Source organism: Camelina sativa, chromosome 2, assembly GCF_000633955.1.
Source record: "Camelina sativa cultivar DH55 chromosome 2, Cs, whole genome shotgun sequence".
In the NCBI taxonomy this organism is placed as follows: domain Eukaryota; kingdom Viridiplantae; phylum Streptophyta; class Magnoliopsida; order Brassicales; family Brassicaceae; genus Camelina; species Camelina sativa.
Genome location: NC_025686.1, coordinates 13,399,861 through 13,421,345, shown reverse-complemented (window position 1 = coordinate 13,421,345; position 21,485 = coordinate 13,399,861). Strand labels below are relative to the sequence as shown.

Sequence of the window (21,485 nt, the reverse complement as noted above, 5' to 3'; positions counted from 1 at the left end):
TAAGCCCACCAAAGGAAGGGCATACAATGTGACCGTGAAAGAGGCGTTGCCCAACTGAATTGAGACATCGTCATACCGACGGCGACATTGCAATGGCGAACCATTCGCCACGCTAACTGTGAATGGGGTCGTCGCTGTCTCCTTCAGCTTAATTCCTTACGCAGCTTTCTCACTGATAAAATTATGCGTGGATCCGCTATCCACAAGGGCAAGCAAGTTCTGGTTCTTGATTTTGGCACGGAGACGGGTCGTCGTGGAAGCGTCCCAACCGTTCAACGCGTGAAGGGTGATTTCAGGTTGTGGCGAACCATCGGTACCCTCCTTGCTCTCCAAATTATTATCCTCTGCTGCTTCTATGATGAACAGTTGTGGCTGTTTACACCTGTGGCCGGGAGAGTAACGTTCGTCGCAGCTGAAACTGAGCCACAAAGTCCGTTTTTTTTTTTAATTCATCCCAACTCAAGACGTTTTGGTGCAGCGACTTGTTTCTCAGTGTTCAGAGGTGGCCCTTCTAGCTGGCTAGGTGATTGTGGTGGTTTTGGTTGATATGGTCGTGGTCCCGACCACCGCTTTTCCTGCTGTAACTGGTCGTCACGCCATCTCGCCATATCACTGATTTCTAGTAACGATCGCGGCTTGAAGAGTTGTATACCACTAGAAATTGATTTGTGCGAACTGCCCATGAAAGCTCCGACTAGTGCTCTCTCGGTCTAGCCTTCCACTTTGTTCTGAAGTCGCTCAAACTCCCGTTGGAATTCAAGCAAGGACCCCTTTTGTTGGATATGACACAGCGCTTCGTCAAAGTCCTCTCCGTCGATGGGTCCAAATCGGGTCCATAACTCCCTCTCGAACCGTTTCCAGGAAATCTGATGTACCGGCAGACCAATTGCCTTTGCCTTGGCTTGCCACCAAAGGTTAGCTTCCTCGGTGAGGTGGTAGGAGGCAAAAACCACCCGTTCATTGAGCGGCATCTCGTGGTAGGCAAAATACTGCTTAGCCTTGCTCATCCACTCCGTTGGATCCCCTCCGTTAAACCTAGGAAAATCCAGTTTGATACCCGATTTGGGGCTAGTGTGTACTCTCCTCGTAGCACCGGCACATATAATGATGGATCTGTACTGCGGGGGCAGTCTCTAGATCCACCATCACGGTTTGGTGACCATTGTCTGCATTGTATCCGTCATTCGATTGAGGGATTCCTCCATCTAGTGCTGGAAAGTGTCGCCCATGGTTTTAAATTTCTCCTCCATGATGGTGCTTAGATCACGTATTTCCTCACGGACTAAACCCAGGTTGGTTTCCAGACTCTTGATTTGTTCCTTGCTATTGGCCATTGACTCTAGAGTCACGACCAATCGTTGTGAATTTCATGTTGTTCTAGCAATGTTGATGGGTGGAAAAGCGATGAAAAAAAATATAGGGGTCGTGAAGGATAGGTGCTCTGATACCAAAATGATAGCCCTTAAGCTAATTTCAGTCACTCTTGAAAGCAAGAGAAGATAATAAGAACTCAGCTGTTTGATTGGTAGTTTAGACTACCTATTTTTGTTGTTTTTCATTGATTTAAATAGCCAAAGTACAAGAAGCAAATGAAACAGAAAGTGGAGTCATCGACTCCTACAATGCAGGAATTGGGAAAAGTGGAGAACGTTGCCTACAAACAAGGGAGACTCATTCTCTTATTTGAACAATTAAACAAAGGGATAAGTCGTGAGACTTATTCAAACGATGTACTTTTGGTTCCGCTTATGTGGCCTTGCTGATCTTCTTATTACGACCACCTCCTTTGAGCCCATGTCACCAGAACCTTCTCCTTGTATCCTATCATAAACTCTAAAGACTGTCTATCTAGACAAGAACAAAAACAGAGTAAGGAGAGAGAGAGAAAGAGAAGCAAATGTGATAGAGAGAGAGGCAAACTTGAGAAAGAGAGATAAGCAAATATGAATGTGAGAAAAAAATAGAAGCAAAGAGAAACAAACTTGAATGTGACACACAACTCCTTGACGGAGATCAACAAAAAACGTATGTGATACTAACTATGAACAGGTTATACTAATTGAATTTCATGATACAAATGTGGAAAGTAAATTAGTAACTATTGGAGATCATGTCTATCTCAAACTCCACCCTACAGACAGAATTCTCTCAAAACCAAACAGGTACCTCAAAAGCTCTCACCTCGCTTCTATGGACCTTTTCGTGTGATCGACCGTGTAGGAAATGTTGCTTACAAACTTGTTCTACCACGTGGAACCACCATACATGATGTGTTTCATGTTAGTCAGCTAAAACTTTGTCCTAACCCTCCTACATCTGCTCTTTCCTTGCCTCAATTTATGATGGACGTGGGTGTTGCAAAGGAACCGGAATTAATTCTTGACCGAAGACAGTACAAAGGCACAACAAAGCAGTCGTAGCTAAAGCCACGAGGTGCCGAACCAGCGATGTCAAAGGCAAGAGTGAAAGGAGACAACACAAGCTTGATTGGAGCCAGCGATGATTTGTTGTCCATAAAGAGTGGAGAGTTGCTTGAACTGAGCATCAGCAAACTGTGCCACATTATGTGTTAAACGACCTGGTCCTCTCGACATTGGAGACGGTGGAGAAGAAAAAGATAACGAGCTTTTCTCGCTCTCTAGTTTTGGGTTAGACAATTTTTTTATGAAATCCTTCAAAATTCTATCTTAAAGGATATGATTTTGAGAGAAGTATTTTTCAACTAAAAAAAAAAATCTCCTAAAATCATTCAAAGTAGCATTCTGAAAAAAATTGTGATATTTTGAATAACAAGATATTTAAATTTGATTTTATAAACTATTGATTGAATAGCAAGAGTAACTAAATTATTTTAAAGGATTTTATATAAATTTTAGTTGAATAACATAAAATTTCATGAGATTTTTTAAAATCTTCAATTGAATAATAAAAGATTTTAAGAATACTTTAGAATACTTTAAAATATCAACTTCAATACCCCTATAACATCTTATTATATAATTCTACAACCAATAAATTGGAGTGACAATAAAATTTATGGAAAAACACAATTAAATAACCATATAATTAAGGCATGCGACCCATCTGTAGGCCCACCGTTTTGATCCTAATCTGTTTAGTAAGGGGATTTACATTTATGATTAAGAAATTAAGTAAGATACTCAACTTCTTCCGTCTCGTTCGATCTTTCCAATATCCGACAACAACAACAACCAAAAAAAAAAAGAAAAAAAAATCTCTGATCAACAATAAGCGAATAATGGTGTTGGCGGAGCTGTGCGGTCGGATTACCGGCGCCATACAGCAGATGAAAAATGCGACAATTGTCGATGAAAAGGCTCTGAATGATTGCTTGAACGAGATCACTCGCGCTCTGCTCCAGTCCGATGTTTCTTTCCACCTTGTGAAGGAGATGCAGACCAATATTAAGAAAATCGTCAATCTTGAGGATCTAGCCGTCGGCCACAACAAGCGGCGTATCATTGAGCAGGTTCTTTTACTGCATGCAATTCTATTTCCTTATTTCGATGGAAATTGCTCATGATTCCCCTTTCAGGCTATCTTCTGTGAACTCTGCAAGATGCTGGATCCAGGAAAGTCTGCCTTTGCTCCCAAAAAGACCAAACCTAGCGTAGTACTGTTTGTCGGATTACAAGGTGAGGTTGGTTTGATGGTGTTTCTATTGAGTAGTTAGATTGCAGTTTTTGTATATTCATAGTTAAATCTGTCGTAATTTTTTATTTATTTATTACTAGTAATGGATCCGCGCTACGCGCGGTAGTTGGATTAAAGTGTATTATCAGTTTTGTTGTATATACTATTATGTTGGTATTGTATATTTATTTTATACTTTCGTTTTTTTGTTAGATTTTGGTTCCATTGAAATCCTCTCTGTATTGATAGCAATGATTCCTTTTTTTTTGTTTTTCTTTTAAAAAACAATCAAATAAAGAAATTTAATACTAACAAAATTAAGAAACTCAATACAATAAAAAATTACATATGTTTAAAATCGGTTCACCAAAAGAGAAGATCGAGAACCTAAAAATGATAAGAGAAGATCTATTACAATAAATTGACCAAAAGAGTTAAAAAAATATAAACCTGGTACATGAGATTTCTATTGAACAAAGAAGGAAACTATAAGATTTGTAGAGTCAAAACCTGAAAAGGAGAAGAGAAGCAAAAGGGAAATGAGGAAATCGTAAGAGTTGGAACAGTCAAGAAACGTATTACCCTTTTTTCCTTTGGCAGTGATTGTGAAAAAACGAACTAAACCTTTTGGATCTGGCACACAAGCGTCGAAGATTAAAAACCTGATGGAAAATAATAGAATTTAAATTTTTCGACATGTTATAAAATAAGAGAAGAAGGGTTAGGTAAGTGTTGATTTTCGACCATTAGATTGCATCTAATCAACGGTAGATATGTAAAATTTGGTGACTCATAGCTTAATGAATTAGCCAATGATAATTACAGAATGGCAATGTTGTTTTTTTTTTTGAGAAGATTGTTTTATATATGTTGTTAATATTTTGGTTGTTTTGAGCTTCGCTGGCTTGTGGTTGTTTTAAATAATATTATAGTATGATGTAAGAAGTAATATATAATATATGAATTTGGAAGATGAAGCATTGAATCTGAAAACCAAAGAACCGGATTATTTAAGCTATTTTTTTGAATATTAATTGTACCATTGTTCATAAACTGTTTGCTATTTTAAATCCAACTGATTTCTCTCTTGATCCCGTATCAACGGATTTCTTTGCTTCATTCGATTAGTTATTATTTTGAGGCATTTGTTTTGGATTTTGGTGTGCTTATTATTTTTTTGGTTTTTGTATTTGATTTTGGTTGCTTATGTTGTTTTGTTTGATATTTGTAATACAGATATGTTTTGCGTTAAGTATAATTTATTTTCCTTTTTAAAAATAAAATATTAAAATAGGATTATTTGTATAACAAATTGCTCAATATGAAAATTAGTTATACTAAAGTCTAGAAAAATTCGAATGAGTTGGTATTTTGTCAAAATATGTAAATTGTTTTTTTTTTGGTTAAAACTAAATTAAATTTTAATGTGGGTATATGTATAATTTGACTAATTACAGTTAGTATTGTGTCGAAACTGTTTTTATTCAAAAATGTGTAAGAATTTTATTTTTTTCTACCGTATATATGCATGTTGCTTTCTTTTTCTCCCAGGATCTTTTCAGCAACAGACCTTCATAGTGTACACGCTTTACTTTTATCCTTTTGAAAAAATTGCATTTCAGTAGAATAAACTGTTATTGAGCTGTGTTATAGTGCCGTATGTGTTATGTTTTATTAAATCTAAATTGCTATATGTATAGAATAAAATTATACATGTTTGAAATAAAATTACTTATTTTACTTTGATGGCAAGACGTTACGTTTAAAACAGGTGAAGAATGCACAAGAAAGCAGGTGAAGAAGATATCGCTTTGCCTTGTACGATCTACAAAATCATGGCGGGGATGAACAATCTTGTCCTGTGGGAATCGATTTCGGTTCAGTGTGCCGATTACGTTAAGAACAACGTCATGGGTCAAAGCTACGCCACGGCTGTGTAGAGAGTCTCTGACGAAGCTTTGATCTTTGCCAAGACCGTGAAATTCTCCAGCAACTGTAAAGATATTTGGGTTCTTGATATCGAGGAGACCTTTTTGTCTGCATAAGATTGAGCTTTTGTTTCCGTGATCTAGATGTCGGTAGATATATGTTCAATCTTCGAAATACCATGGATTGGTGCAATATAGTTGGTGTCTTTTTCCTGTTTCCCCTTTAGCCTGCTTGTTAATGGACGAAAATATGGTTAAGGGACATGTCGAAGTTAGTGTGAATTAGTATTTTAAAACGTTACAGGATAAAACATATCACTACCTATCGGCAAACTGAGCAGTTGTTGTGAAGTCTAAATCTGAATAAAATTTGGTCCCAGAAGTAGCATTGAGGTAAAGTTCACCTGGTGAATAGCTTATCGTTAGTGGACATCCTAGTTTAAGATGCAGTAAAGGAAACAGTCTGAATTGTTGTGGGGATTTTAAATATGACATACCTCCAAATAACTTTGGGTTGAAATTAGTAGCCAACAATATGTTAGCCCCGCCTTCTTTTTCCCTCAAAACCTTCTCAAGTGAAGTTGCGTGATCGTCAAAAGCAATGAGACGAACTTTCTCCCCGCTTCCAAACAAAAAATACAAGTGTAAAAGCAATAAAAAGGGTTAATGTAAGAACTGTATTCAGCGTACACGGAAGTAGGTGTAAGTCAGAGAGGGTCAAACCTTTCAAGGGACAGGACTACTAACATCCTCTCCAAGGTCTCTGTGATTCTATTTCTATATGCCATGCTTGAACATACTTGGCCCATGACATCTAATGAGGGAGCAGAGAGGGAAAGTTAAGACGCAACCATGAGGGGGGACAACTGGTTAACTTGACAAAACAACAGAAGTGATTTTTGGTCTACAAAGGAAATTGAAGACGCCCACTCTTAATATTGTCTACATTTTTTTAGGTTGACCCATCTAAAAGCAGCGAGCTCACAGACTATCGATTATGGAACTGAGCTTCAAGAGATCTAATTAATATTGGAAGCAGGAAACATTGAAAGGTTTAAAAATAAGACAGACTTGGAAGATCAGTATTGGTGTTGGCAAGAGAAATCAACTACTCATGAGTACGGAACCTGAAAAACTCTTTTGGGAAAATCCCAAAAGACTCATCAAATTTTTCAAAAACAGTAGTTGATATGAAACATATTGAAGTAAGCTTGAAACATGAGTTGCTTATGATGACTTCAAAGTCTAACATAATATATAGGCCCCCATCACGCAGCGAGTCTTCAAATTTTGCAAGGTGGGTAACATTGATCGAACCTTGGATGACACAACTCTAGAGGAAAAACACACAAATTAGATAACTATTCCTTAATCGAGGGAGTGATAAATGAAATAGAGATGGAAGAAACCTTTTCGTCTATTGAAAACGATATTGATAAAAGGGTTTATTTTGGCCGTGTAATATCATATGCATAGTACTGTAGTACTTAGTACGCTGAATGATAACAGATGTGTAGGCTTAGCTTAACTCCTATAAAAAGTATGAATTACTCCTTAAATTAAATTTTTGTTTGTAACGATTAAAGTAGATGATACAGTGTTTGTTTGAAAACCATTTAAATGGATAATATTAAATCACAGTACTAATCTATTACAACGCCACGACAAAATGTTTACTGATTTTCTTTTTATATCGACTATTATAGATTGATTATGTTAAATTGCTAATACGCAACCAATTTATCTGTTACACATGTTTCTGTTGCCAAATCATAGTCATCTGTTTTGAAAAGTTTATGGATTTAGCAACAAAGTAGCGACAATTTTTTCAGGTCTTTTTTATCCGCCACAATTTCTTTCTAAGTTTTTATCATTGACATGGACAATTTATAGTCTTATCATTGGTTATATATACAACATTTGTGTGTGTGTGTAATATATATCTATAAAGCATAAAAATAACTTTTGGAATTGCAGTTTCTTAACCAATCCATTATTTAAAAAAAAAATCTAGATCCACACTTTGTACGTTGTTTTCCAGTTAATTTATTTTGTTATCATTGTATTCCATATCGGTATTGTGTTATTGTGAAGTGTGAATCGTTGCCACTTGCCAAAACCGTAGCCATAAAGTGACAACATTGTTTCAACTATACTCGATTAGTGAACTTCCCGACTATGACGCAACGATCCCTTTCATTTATTGGACGTTTGACTAATTTAACTGTTTGACTTGGACGTTTGAGTCAAACATAAAAGTAAGCCAAAACCGAGTTTTGAGGAAGATCGCATATGGCTAAGGCTAACTTATGGATCTATACCTCCTCCATATAAGCCCACTTCTAATAAGTTCGGCTTCTTTTTGTTAGCAATATATTTTAGTTTTGCCAACTCCAAATTTTACTAATTATTCATTATACAAGTTCGACTTTAATTTTTAAAAAAATCTGAATTGATAAACAATTTGTTATTATATCTTATTGCTTATGTTCTTCAGAGGCTGCATCAGTATTCCAGACTACATCCTTTAATCTAGATGAGAAGTTTTTGTAGAACTGCAAAAAATAATTTCAAACATAAACCAATTACTCGAGGTGTTAACCGGATCTGAACCGGATAAAGATTGAACTGAAACATTTACCTTGTGAAACTCAAGGGTATCACCGCCGGTTTTCCTAAGCTCTACCACATGCAACGATGGCGCAACTTCAAACACTTATTAAATCGATGACCAAACCAAAACAGTTAGATAAACAACAGTATTCACCAAACCGGAGTGTTGTTATCACCAAAACCTATCTTTCTTCTTACCTCTGTAGCTACGGAGAGCTGACCTTTACGACCACTTTTGTCTCCTTTCATTTTTATCTGCGATTTTATCAAACAAATGTTTTATAATGTTGGAGCTACAAAGACATAATTTGACACAGACAAAATAAAGAAGACGAACAAACAAACCTTGTAGTTGTCTTTACGACATTGAAGCCTAATGGCTTTGCTGTTTCTTCCATTTTCGACATTATCTCACTCGCAGATCGTTGAGATGTAAACCGCGTCTCTCTCTTCACAAGTTGCTGCAACACCAATAAAAGAACAGCTTTAGTTAGACTACCCCATATATGCATATGATAATATTAGACAATCGAAACAAATAGTAAGTAGAAAAAGAGTTCGTACGGCTTGCTTCTCAAACAAGTTTTCAAGACTGAACTCTCTTGAGCTAGAGATAAGTTCGAAAGCGTTCATGGATACCGGTTTCTCCTTCTTCTCTGTCACAAGACATTCCTATAGTAACAACACATGCACAGCAGAGTAGTATTAGTTGCTTTACTGTAAATGAACTACAAAGAATATTGGGAAAATGGCGCGGATGGTTTTTTTTTACCTTGGAGTTACTGAAAGCAGCATCAACATCATCTATGGTGATGTCCTCATCATCTTGATCAAATGATGGCGGCTTGTATCCTTGCTTGAACCATTCATCTTCTAGTAACTCTGCAATACTTATTCTCTGCAATATAGACAGAAAAAAAGAAGTATTGTTAAGCTCTTGCACATTTTAGACCATTTGATCTTATGGTTGACACATCTCAAGTTATGCATTCATGTAAGAGGTGCTTACGGTTACAGGGCTGGGTTCGAGAATACGCTTAATGACTCTCTTGGCACCTGGAGAGAACCATGGTGGGCAGCTAAACTCAGCCTTGCATATCTGAAGTACACCAAAGATGAGATTAAGAAAGTACTGAGGAAAAGTAAGTAAGAAGAAGCAGAGGAAGAGAAAACTTACACGTTTGTATAATGTCATGAGATTAGGCTCATCAAAAGGCAAGTAACCAGCCATGAGCACATATAGAATTACACCACAAGACCAGATATCTGCTGCTGCTCCGTCATAGCCTTTGTCCGACAAAACCTGCCCGCAAGTTAAACAAATATGCCCTCGAAATTAGAGCCTATATATGATTCTATCTTTGGAGCGCATACAGAACACTTTATATGCTTTGCATCCTCCCTATAATCTGTTGGTGTAGGCGTCCGGCCTTCAGATTAGCGAATGAAAGAACATTAGAATCCATAATAGATAATAGAAATTTCAGATATTGGAGGAATTGTAAAAAGAATGAAATTGGAGAAGATGGCGTTATATAGGAATTGAAATACCAGAAATTGAATGACAAGTAGTGGGACTACTATTGATAGAGAAAACATTAAAGGAATGATTAAGCGGAACACAAAATTGAATGAGAAGTAGTGGGACTACTATTGAAAGAGAAAGCATTGAAGGACAGATTAGGCGGTTTCAGAGGTAAACCAAACGATAACGATAGAAGGGAGGAAACATGAAGACGGGGAGGTTGAGGTCGCACAGCAGAAGACGGTGGAGAAGACATTCGTGCAGAAAGGGTTTATTTGGAGAACAAAGCAAACGGATAATGATATTTGGGCCCTGAGAGAAAATATGAACTGGGCTTGGAAACACAGAAGAAGGAAATAATCGAGAACGAAAATGGGCTAACTCGATTTGTTAAGGCCTTATTACACACATTGGTATGCTGAGGTGGCAGCACAAGGAATGAGCAAAGTCTACTTTATATATATAGATTACTATGGGTAGGTGCTGGAAAAACCACAACTTGTACCAAGTATGCTTATTATCATCAGAAGAAAGGGTACAAACCAGCTCTAGTGTGTGCGGATACTTTCAGGGCTGGTGCTTTCGATCAGCTGAAACAGAATGCCACCAAGGCCAAGATCCCCTTCTATGGAAGGTACTCAAATCAACACCATTCTTGTGTTATGTGAACTTGTTCTTGTCTTGTCTATCCCCTTCTTTGTGTTAAGGTTTCTCTAGTATCAGCTTTCTTCTTGTGTGGTCGTAAGACTTTTTAGTGTTTGCATTTCCAAAGGATATTAGCTCCCATACAGAAGTGTCTGTGTAAAACCATTTGCTAAAGCATACTTTGATAGCAGAATGTGCTTATGCTAATTTTTGATTCTTCGCAGCTACACGGAATCCGATCCTGCGAAAATTGCTGTTGAGGGAGTTGATAGGTTCAAGAAAGAAAATTGTGATCTTATTATTGTTGACACCAGTGGTCGCCATAAACAAGAAGCTTCTCTCTTTGAAGAAATGCGTCAAGTTGCTGAAGCAACGGTTTGCTCTCTTTTCTTTAAGTCTTCTGTTTCACTGTTTATTATGTTGGAGGCCATGATCGTGGCCTTTTCACTTTACAGAAACCAGATCTTGTTATATTTGCTATGGATAGCAGTATTGGTCAAGCTGCGTTTGAACAAGCTCAAGCATTTAAACAAAGTGTTGCAGTGGGAGCTGTAATTATTACTAAGATGGACGGCCATGCCAAGGGTGGTGGTGCTCTTAGCGCGTAAGTATCTCTTGTAGTTGCTGAGTGGTCATGTACTCGAAATGTTGATATGGAAATCTTGCTCGCTTTTCCAATTGGGCAAGTGAATGTGATCATTTTTTTTTTCATCTTGTTAGTGTTGCAGCTACAAAAAGTCCTGTCATATTCATTGGAACAGGAGAGCATATGGATGACTTTGAAATTTTTGACGCTAAACCATTTGTCAGCCGTCTCTTAGGTAAATATCTTGCCATTGACTAACTGTGAAGAGTAATCAAAGGCTCACCATGGTTTGTTGTTGACTCAGAATTTTGATAATGTATATGTGCAACAGGAAATGGTGATTGGTCTGGATTCGTAAATAAACTACAAGAGGTGGTACCTAAAGATCAACAGCCTGAACTTCTGGAAAAGCTCTCTCATGGTAACTTTACATTGAGAATTATGTACGATCAGTTCCAGAACATACTGAACATGGGCCCACTTAAGGAGGTCAGAATCTCTTGTCAAATACTATTAGGGCTGAAGAGCACACCATGATGCTGATAAGACAGAATACGGTGTTGGTGTGTGTGTAGGTTTTCTCCATGCTACCTGGAATTTGTGCTGAAATGATGCCAGAGGGACATGAGAAAGAAAGCCAGGCGAAGATAAAGCGATACATGACAATGATGGATTCTATGACAAATGAAGGTAAGAACAATGTTTTTATTTGGAAATTTTGTTCTTTGTAAAAGTAATGCTAGTTTTGAGAATAAGTGATGGGTGGTTGTGCAGAACTGGACAGCTCAAATCCGAAGGTGTTTAACGGGTCAAAGATAATGCGGATAGCAAGAGGGTCAGGGAGGATTGTAACAGAAGTGATGGACATGTTGGAAGAGTACAAGAGGCTAGCAACAATGTGGGGGAAGGTGAAAGGGCTTAAGATGTTAGAGAAAGGAAATATGAGCTCACTCTCGAGAAACAAAAACTCGCAGCATTTGAGTAAGGTCCTAACACCTCAAATGCTAAAACAGATTGGTGGCATGGGTGGTTTGCAGAGTCTCATGAAGCAGATGGGTTCGGGTAAAGACCTGATGGGAATGTTTGGTGGCCGAGACGAGTAATTTCTTCCAGTCCATAACTATGAACACTAAATACTATAAAGTGTTAATGCGTGGGTAAAATATAAAGTGTGCTTAAGGGAAATTTAATTTAGGACATAAAAGGGATAAAATATGTGATTATGTGATCTCCGTATACATTAATCGAGTTATGTATTTAACTAATTTCTATGTGTAACGTTATAGTCTATTGATTGGACTATTGTCGTTGTAGTTACTAGTTATGCTATCATCCAAATTCAAGTTTGGTATTTTGTTGATGATAGACAAAAAAAAAACACCTTTTTCATGTTTGTGTTAGTATAATCGATGTTGCACCATCCGACTGAATCTGCATTGTCTTGTTAACAAAACTAATATATGATGAACTTTTAATAATTCGATAAAAGTTGAGTGGTGTCCTTCAATATTTTTGTTGTTTTCTGAATTGTTAGTAATTAATTAAGGCAACAATGTCAAAAAAAAAAAAAAAAATTGAAAATACAAGGTATATTCTCAAATTCTTTAAATAATAATATAGATTTCAAATTATTTGTAAGATTTGGGTTTTACCACCAAATTAGTTTTAAATTAGATTTAGCAAATTTAACTTACCAAAAAAAAAAAAAAGAACTTTGGCAAAGAGTGTAAAAACATAGGGTAAATTAGGAAACTTGGTGTAAAAACTAAAAACACATGAGTTTATGTATAATGACTTTTTTGTGAAACAGATGGAGTATTCAAACTAAAAATATTTCGAATTTTTTTTAGAAATTTAAAAAATACAGTATAACTTTAAAGAACTTGTGGTACACCTTATGTTTTACTGGAAATGACATTTTAGTCTTGAATAAAAATTCAAAAAAAAAAGTAATTTGATTAACTAGTTTTTACAAATATTATTTATTTGGTCCAAATGTCAGATAATGATGAACTTAAAACTCACAGTTATGATAATAATAAATTAAATAATTATATACATATATATATAATATATATATTTTATTTAAATACGTTATAAATATATTTATTTTAAAAATAATTACGAATAAAATTTGAAGTTGTTTTTTAAAAAATATGTTAATTTTTATATTATAAACAAAAATAGTTATCGCGATTTGTAACAAATAAATCAATAAAAAAAATCGACAATGTAAAAAATCAATTAACCAAAATATAAGTTGACAGTTTTAATATATGTCACTTGAGAAGAAAATTAAGTTGAAAAAATAAAATGTAAGTCAATAATTCAAAAAAGTAACCTTATTAATAAGTCAATGTAAAATAAAAATAATATTACAAAGAATAAACAAGCCAACGGAATACAACAAATTAATGGTATTATATACTACGTACCGCTTTTCACATTTTTACCATTTAAATATTTTTACCGCATCGCATATAGTTTTTTCACCGTTCAATATTGTGTGGCACTGCTTATTTATATATTAACTGCACTTGTTCAACTTTGCCGTAGTAAAACTGCCTTACATTTCTATAATTGTTTGTCCCACACCACCTCACCATTTGAAACTTATGTTATTATAAACAGAAACATTTTAACAATATAATATAATTTTACCTAATCACGTAAAAACTCAATTGGTGATTACATCGTGATGATGAATAACGTATTGTAAAACAATAAGATAAATCTATACGTGTCTATTTCTATACAAGTGAACTAGGATCAGACAGCGCGGGGGAATATTTACAGAGATACATATAATTCATAATATGAGTATATATTTGTAAAAAGAACCTTTTAAAAAATTGTAAAAATTGCATTTCTAAAAATTACACATTCACAATGTAAAGATTGCATTCGTAAAAATTACACACTCACCAGTGAGCTAAATCTTTTTACATGTTCTGAGCCGTTGAAAATTATATATATATATATATATATATATATCTTCAAAATGAATTTGATTAATTACTCCAATAATTATTATAGGCAAAGTAGACCTATATATAGATTTTAAGATGTTCTAACCCACTGAAAAACTACATATATCTAATACTAAAAAATATATGTAGTTTGATATATGGGTTTGATATAATTACAATTTTTGATGTTCCTGCAAAATACTAAAAAATATTAATTTACATAATATTGGATAAACAACTTATTGCAAACACATAGAGGGGATGATTAAAGGTACATGAATTAAACAAATAGCTATAAAAAATGATTAAAGGTACATGAATTAAACAAATAGCTATAAAAAATGATTGAAAAAATTACATGAAATCGATTAAAAAGTTATATTACCTTAAGAGAAGTGATTTGCTCTACACCTGAAAAGATTATAAAATTAAAAAGTTTAGCTATGACATATGTACTAAACAATGAAAATAATAAATCATTTTCTTGCAAATTCAAAATAAAAAAAAATTTCAAATGATAAATTATCTATAATATAGATGAACAACTATGATAATAAAAATGAGAAAGAGATACTTTCAAGATGCAAATGATCGATTATCAATTATCAATTTATAGGCTAAGAAGAGTCGGCTAATCATGATCAAAAATTAGATTTAATAAAATCAAATCTTTTGAAATTTAAAAATATAATGCAATGAAAATATATGTGGAATATTGTGTATTACCTGTTTCGATTATATATATGGGATGCACAATATTTTATTGTATTAGATATGTTTACATATGTAAAATTTGGATTTTTAATGCTTGATTCTAATTTAGCAAATTATCTTAAAATATGTCACCAAATTAAATAGCTTGATTTTACTGTATTAAATATGTTTACATATGTAAAATTTGGATTTTTAAATGCTTGATTTTAATTTAACGACTTATATTAAAATATGTCACCAAATTAAAATAGCTTGATTTTATGGTAAAAACTTTAAATGATTTCCAAAAATTTTGGATAGATTTTATTTTTAAATTATATTATCGTTATTTTTTAATTGTTATGTCAAGGCTAATTATTTGGGTGGTTGATTATATTCTAATTTCCTTATTATCTCTAAACAATTTTTAAATATGGTTAGTTCTTCATAATCCAAATAATTAACATTAAATATTTTTAGGATTTGAATATAATAGTAGTTGTTACGTTAGATACAAAATCTTCACCATTTAGATTTTTTGGTTACAGTCACTTATGGATATTATTTAAATTCTTTCTTCTTTCAATATTTCGATATTAATTTGAAATATTTATGGAATATTTTTTTACCATTTGTTGCGGCAATTAATGATTTATTTTATTTAGATTTTAATCCATTGTAAGCTGAATATAAAGTTCGTTGTTAAGTTAAACTCTATAATTTAACATAGTCCGATGAATTACTTGGTCTAGTTTTTTTTTACTTGGTCTAGTTTACAACCCATTTTTTAATCTGATTTTTTAGTAAATAATAAATTACAAAAGTACCCTTGTCTTCTTCCTTCAGATCCGACTATTACAGATCTGATTATTAAAAAAAAAATTCACTCTAACACTTGATTTTTTCACGATTTTGATGAGTTCTGTACAGAAATATGTTAAATCTATCTATTAACCATTGATTTATGAGTCAAAAATAAAAACATGGCATAATTCCGGTGAATCACCACCGGTAAGTGCCTTCTCCGACGTCCTTCTTTGACGAAGGATGAATCGTGAGGGGAAAGGGAACTTGAATTCTCCAATTTACATATGAGAATTTTTTTTTTTAACATTACATATGAGATTTTAAAATTATGTTTATTGGGATAAAACTGAAAAAAAAAAAACTCACCCGTTAACCCGTTTTAGAGGACGCGGATCTTTTTGACCCGGATCCATTTCTGTTGATTACGATTACCCGATTTCAAATTTCCGGACCGTCAGACATTGTATTTTTTGGTCGCCGGGGACATTTTCTTCTGAAAGGTAAGTTGTACTTCTCTTTTACTATAATAGAGATATATTACTTTCTCCACTAGTACATTGATCCTTCTATTCATAGTGGTTAAGAAGTAAATTACTTGAGGGATAAAGAGAAGATGAAGGTAAAAATAAAATACTTAAAGGTGAAGTAAACAGTCAAATTAAAGATGATAGTGATGGATAATCATCATTATCTACCAATAGAAGTTCCTGCCAACTAGTTTTTCCGATATTAGCTACCTGTGCTGGATGCCATGTATGCATGCATGTTGTGTACCTAACCTTGCAAATTAGCTTACTTTGGCAGAGGAATTTTGTTGAGAGTATGGCCGATATCCGATCCTTTGGTAATTAATACTCCTACCTGTTCTGTTCTGCAATGCAGGTACATATCTTAATTGTTGAAATTCAATCTTTCATTAATCTTCAAATTGGTAAATAGGAATATTGAAAGAAGAAAGTGATGAAGTTGTGACAGAGATCGTAGCAAGAGAGAAGAAGAAACGAGAGAAGGAGAAGAGACAAGTGAGAAGGCTTTTGGTTAAGGAAGAAAAGAGAAATGGAGTTGGGCCAGATTTCATATTAGCCCACTAACGTAAATGGTTTTTGTTATGTTTACAAAACCATAGGAAGCTCATATATATTAGTGTAATGTGTATAATCAAAGTTAATAAGAAAGTTTAAGAAATAAAGTGGCTAAACCTAGTACTGTTCAACATTAATGAACCCTTCTCTCAGTAAGTTGTGTATTAATACTTATAGGCATCTAAGTGCGTTGTAACAGTGAGATCTACGAATTTTAAACGTCATGTACCATATGTAAAAGTTTAATGAATAGCATTCAATTATAATGGAAAACTTCTCTTGTATACAGCTTAGAGGGTCACATTTGATTTCGGTGATCTATATTTTCAATTTCCCTTGGTGGTGAAAACTTTGAGAGTGTCCCGTTTAAGTAAACCAGAGAACTTCTTGAGGTCGTTCTTGGGTCTCACAACTCTTTCGTCATGTTTGGTAGCTACAGTTTTCTCATTCTTATTTTTGCCAGTTAACAACTTAGTCATATGTGTCTCTTTGATGTTCTCTCATCAGCAGTGGCCTAATTAGATGATTGGTGAACATGGCAGATATATATATGATTAATTACTATTAAAGAGTCTTAAAGTGGAACATTGTGGTGTTTCCAAACTAACTTATTACGAAGGATCAACTTAATAATTAAGGGTGAACTCATACTATTAGAACACCTAAAAACCATGCATATCTAAGAACCTTATTGTTTTCTTTTCATACTAGGTAGTAGCAATCAGAATCTTTTCAAAGGCAGAAGCCTTTCCCCGAAGCGTGTGTTCAGAATTTTCGATTAGTGAAGAAATCCATGAAAGTGGCGATGTGCAAGTGCTTCTCGTAATGGTATTGCTCCATCATGTGACTACAAAAAAAATAGAAAAAAAAAAACGGATTAAGGACATATGTATGAAATAACATATTTGTTTAAATGGAAACCCAGACAATATATACTTACGTCCCCGCGTAGTAACCAGCTAATTCCCATGCAGAGACAAGTTCTTGGTAGTCCGATGTCGGCAAAGCTTTGGGCGAGTCATCGTACAATGACTCTAAGATAAGCCCAGCCTTGTAGGCGGCAGACCTAAAGGCATTCACAACCTGAGGGAAATCAATGGTATGGACTAGACCTGCATTGTCGACACCTCGATTCCATCCCTCGTTAAAGTTGTCCAGTAGGATCCCTGGCGGATTGTTGTAGACTGTTGTGTTTGGGTTAGGGTTTGCATTTGTAGTTGCTGCGACTCTTTTTCCTTCAAGGAAAGCCTCTTGGACCTTCCATTGAATCGCTACACAAGATGCTGTGCATTCTAAGTCAATGGAGTCAGTAGAATTATCTGAGTCAGAACCTGTACCAGAAGCGGTTGTGGATCCAGAACCAGAACCAGGCTGCAACATTCGTAAAAATAAGTCAATAATTAACATTGGATGGACCAGCCCTAGATCATTACACAGACTTACAAAAATTGAAAATGATAGAAGAAGAAGAAGAGAAACAGTGAAGATTACGTTGGTGATTGGTTCTTCGTCAGCCATTCTTCTGAGCAAGAAAGATGCAGTTGGAACAAAATGCGATGTATTTGTTTTCTTGGGTCTCTTTGAGTTAGAATATAAAGAGAATATATAGATAATTAATTGCATTGCCCAAACAATAATAATAATAAAATGTTTTGACGAGAAGAAGGAATATAATATATCAGATTACATGACAAGAGGCTTGACGACAAAATATTTGTCAAAGGAAGAGAAAACGATTTTTTGGCCAATTAGATCATCAATTCAATTCATCATCCCCTTTACAATTATGAAATATGTAAACCAGCAATATCAATTGTCAACACGTAATTTTTTTCTTTTGTCCTCCACACGTAACTTAAATCTCATTAAAGTAAAAGTCACCCTAAATTTTTTACATTACTAATTTGTAGATAGATAATTTCGAAAATGAATACTTTGTTTAGTAACATTCGAGTTAACAAAGACATGAAAAAGTAAAAAAAAAGATGAAAAATATGAAAATTTCAAGTTAAGGACACTTAACTCCAACAGCAAGCTAATTTCGATATACGTGTTTATTTATTTATTTTTTTACTACAGTAATTTGAAAATTACTGTTCTTCTTTTTGAAAAATTACCATATTAATATCCCTACTATTTATTTATAGTGGTGTGAAAATTTAAAACAAAGAAACGAAATGAAAGTTTACCACCCAAAAAAAAAATCCTATAAATAATAATAAAGTTAAGGCCACTTGACTCAAACAGATAGGTAATCTCAAATATGTGTTTATTCCAGATCTAAAAGCTTCACGTCTGAATTGAATCTGTCTACTGTCCACGTATGACTGCAATATCTTCATGAAGGTGATAAAGATATGATAGCATCACTTCATCTAACTTCATAGTTCATACTTCATACCATTTTCATAATCTTTTGATTGAGTAACAAAATGGTAAATATTCAGCGATTGGCATTGTCATTTTTTTTTTTTTTTAATCATCAGATTTGGAATAGAGTAAACAAATATTCAAATTTCTCTAAGGATTATAGAATTATTAGTAGCCGTACTCCAAAGGCTTACTAAAATGCTAAAATGATACCCACAATAATATTTACTAATTTCGGTGTTTTGCAGTGCTACAAAGACAAGTTGATATACATGAGATAACTGAGTCATGTACAAGTTTGTTTGAAAGAGAGTTTTGTTTTGTTGCAAACTTACACTGAATCATCAAGGCTTACACATTCCTTCCTCGCAGGATTCGCAGCACAATGCAATGGTGACTCCTTTTTCTTTCTTCTTTTTGTCAACCGACTTGACCTTTTTGCTCTAGCATCCAGAAGAACTTTAAAACATTTCATCTAGGAACAAACTCAACCAGGGTAAGTTAGTTAGGTGGTCCAAACCCGTTCTATAAACCCACATGGTAAGGGCATATAGATTGCTCGTTTACAAAAACCAAAAAAGAGCTTCCCACTAAAATCACATAGACGATGCAGTGGGGAAATTATAATGCTCCAAAGAGAACGACATACCTTGGCATATTCACATACAATCTCCAGTGCTTTCCTTCCCTCGAAGAGTTCTTCATCTTTGTTACCACCAGATGCCAAGGACATTTTCAGACCCTGATTGGTTAAGATAAATCAATGCACAATGAGTTTACGAGCTACCCTCGGGCAGTAATCCTCAAATATAAGGATAAAAATTTCAGACAAAGTAGTTTACCTCGACATCACTGAGAGTCAAAGTATCCATTGCTGCACCCAGCTTTTTCAACACATCTTCATCATTCCAGTACCTAACACCCCGGAAACAGATTCTTTTAGCTATACACAGAACACAAACGTTATAGTAGTTTCTATAAAAAACTAATGATATAAAACAAAACAAAAGTACTTGAACATAGCAGAAGGGCCAGCAGCCTCTATTTCAGATAGTATAGGTTCCAACTCTGGATCTTTTTTCATTCGTGCCATACACTTGTCTGATGCTTCAGTATTCCAGAGAGTCTCCAGAGACAGAGCCCTTTCTGAAATCTAAGACAAAGAAAATGTCAGGATTCGAGACCCCACACACAACGGATAAAAAAACAGTTAAAAGACTTTAATAAAGCAGAGCTTCTATATTACCTGAACCAAGAAGTGGTTACGAAGGCGCTCGGTCATTTTCTTAATTTTAGGGTTACTCAAAGCTTGACGCATTGTGTTGGTAATTGATCAAACTCAGAACAGTTACCTCCTGCGTCCATGCAGTTGGGAAATTTCTCCCAAGCTCCTCAGTTAATTGGATAAATCCAGGATCTCTATCCATTTTCTCAGTCATTTCCTTGATGATTGCTTTCTAATATACCAATTTAATTTAAACCGTCAACAAAACGCATATTTTGACCAACTTACATTATATATAAATCTATAAACAAAGAATAGAAAAAGGGGAGTTACATCGAAAAGACAGGCCATGCCTTGGAAATATAAAGCATTGGATTTAATCTCGCTTGAATGCATCAAATCAACTACTGATACAAAATCCAGACCAAAAAAAGAAAAAATCACTACAATTTAAGAATAAAAAAAAAAAAAAAATCAGTTATCGGATATGACTTAAAAAGATCGAGATATACCCGAAGGGAGAGTTCGCGTTGAACTTGAAGCCATCGGATAACAATAAAAAAAAAAACCCTAGAAATAAAAAATACATTCAAGAGAAACCAAATACAATTATAAAGAGGATTATTGGAACTGAAAAATGATCCATGGAATCCAACGGCAAAAAGAAGGCGGTGAAGGGAGGGAGACGATACCTATCACTATTGTTTATACTGAGGATTGCACAACACTAAACAATAATGATTTTTGGGGGAAGAGTGAAGTTTGTTCTTTTATAACGATAAAGATATGAGGTCGTCACTAAAACGAGTCAAGATCGTGCTCGTCAGTTCACAGGAGAACCGACAAGTGAGTCACGACGAGTTCGGAAGCTAACGGAAATTATACAGAAAACAATAACTGTGATTAGACGCAAAGTTTTGCTCTCGGGGTATTGTACGTGAGTCTGATGATGATTCCCAATGGATACTGTTTCTTTGTATAGTGGACTGTTGACCGAGGGTTTTCTAGGGTTTCCATCGTGAATTCCCGAAATTGCCCTTTACGGATCATTAGTGACTTGCATCCAATTTTGTCGGGCCGAAATCGCAATTATCTTGTCTTGTTGGGCCGAGTGGCATGTTGGGCGCAGCCCATGTCCAACAACTATCAATCAATTGAAGCGAACGATGAAGATGGAGAGTGCAGAGGATATCTTTCTGGCAAAGGCAACAAAAGAAAAAAAAAATTTATTCTTTTTCAATTTAGTATAAAGTTATAATGGGCCTACAGTATGCCCGATTGGGGGCAATAGGCCCGATCACACTTTCATGCACTACGAGTATCCAAGAGATACTCAAATTTTAAAATTTTATGCTCTCCAAGACTCTGATACTTCATAATTTGAAGTT

The 21,485-nt window shown here is 34.7% G+C and overlaps 4 protein-coding genes across 4 annotated transcripts; 1 reads left to right on the top strand and 3 right to left on the bottom strand.

Moving 5' to 3' along the window:
* LOC104723917 (signal recognition particle 54 kDa protein 3-like) lies at positions 3,163-12,054 on the top strand. Its single transcript, XM_010442354.2, has 9 exons — positions 3,163-3,490; positions 3,557-3,656; positions 10,201-10,354; positions 10,590-10,740; positions 10,821-10,969; positions 11,086-11,186; positions 11,283-11,440; positions 11,527-11,641; positions 11,726-12,054. Exons 1-9 carry the CDS (start codon positions 3,260-3,262, stop codon positions 12,052-12,054), a joined length of 1,488 nt encoding a protein of 495 aa, XP_010440656.1. The 5' UTR covers positions 3,163-3,259.
* LOC104723907 (CBL-interacting serine/threonine-protein kinase 9-like) lies at positions 8,224-9,678 on the bottom strand. The gene is made up of 7 exons (XM_019235070.1): positions 9,373-9,678; positions 9,205-9,294; positions 8,968-9,093; positions 8,760-8,867; positions 8,541-8,656; positions 8,394-8,450; positions 8,224-8,298 (listed from the first exon to the last, which is right to left on the bottom strand). Exons 1-6 carry the CDS (start codon positions 9,424-9,426, stop codon positions 8,447-8,449), a joined length of 498 nt encoding a protein of 165 aa, XP_019090615.1. The 5' UTR covers positions 9,427-9,678; the 3' UTR covers positions 8,224-8,298; positions 8,394-8,446.
* LOC104723896 lies at positions 16,967-18,052 on the bottom strand. The gene is made up of 3 exons (XM_010442338.1): positions 17,994-18,052; positions 17,443-17,873; positions 16,967-17,349 (listed from the first exon to the last, which is right to left on the bottom strand). The coding sequence occupies exons 1-3, from the start codon at positions 18,018-18,020 to the stop codon at positions 17,268-17,270; spliced, it is 540 nt and encodes a 179-aa protein (XP_010440640.1). The 5' UTR covers positions 18,021-18,052; the 3' UTR covers positions 16,967-17,267.
* On the bottom strand, positions 19,217-20,311 carry LOC104751640 (ankyrin repeat domain-containing protein 2A-like). Its single transcript, XM_010473639.1, has 5 exons — positions 20,225-20,311; positions 19,886-20,025; positions 19,715-19,787; positions 19,522-19,614; positions 19,217-19,315 (listed from the first exon to the last, which is right to left on the bottom strand). Exons 1-5 carry the CDS (start codon positions 20,309-20,311, stop codon positions 19,217-19,219), a joined length of 492 nt encoding a protein of 163 aa, XP_010471941.1.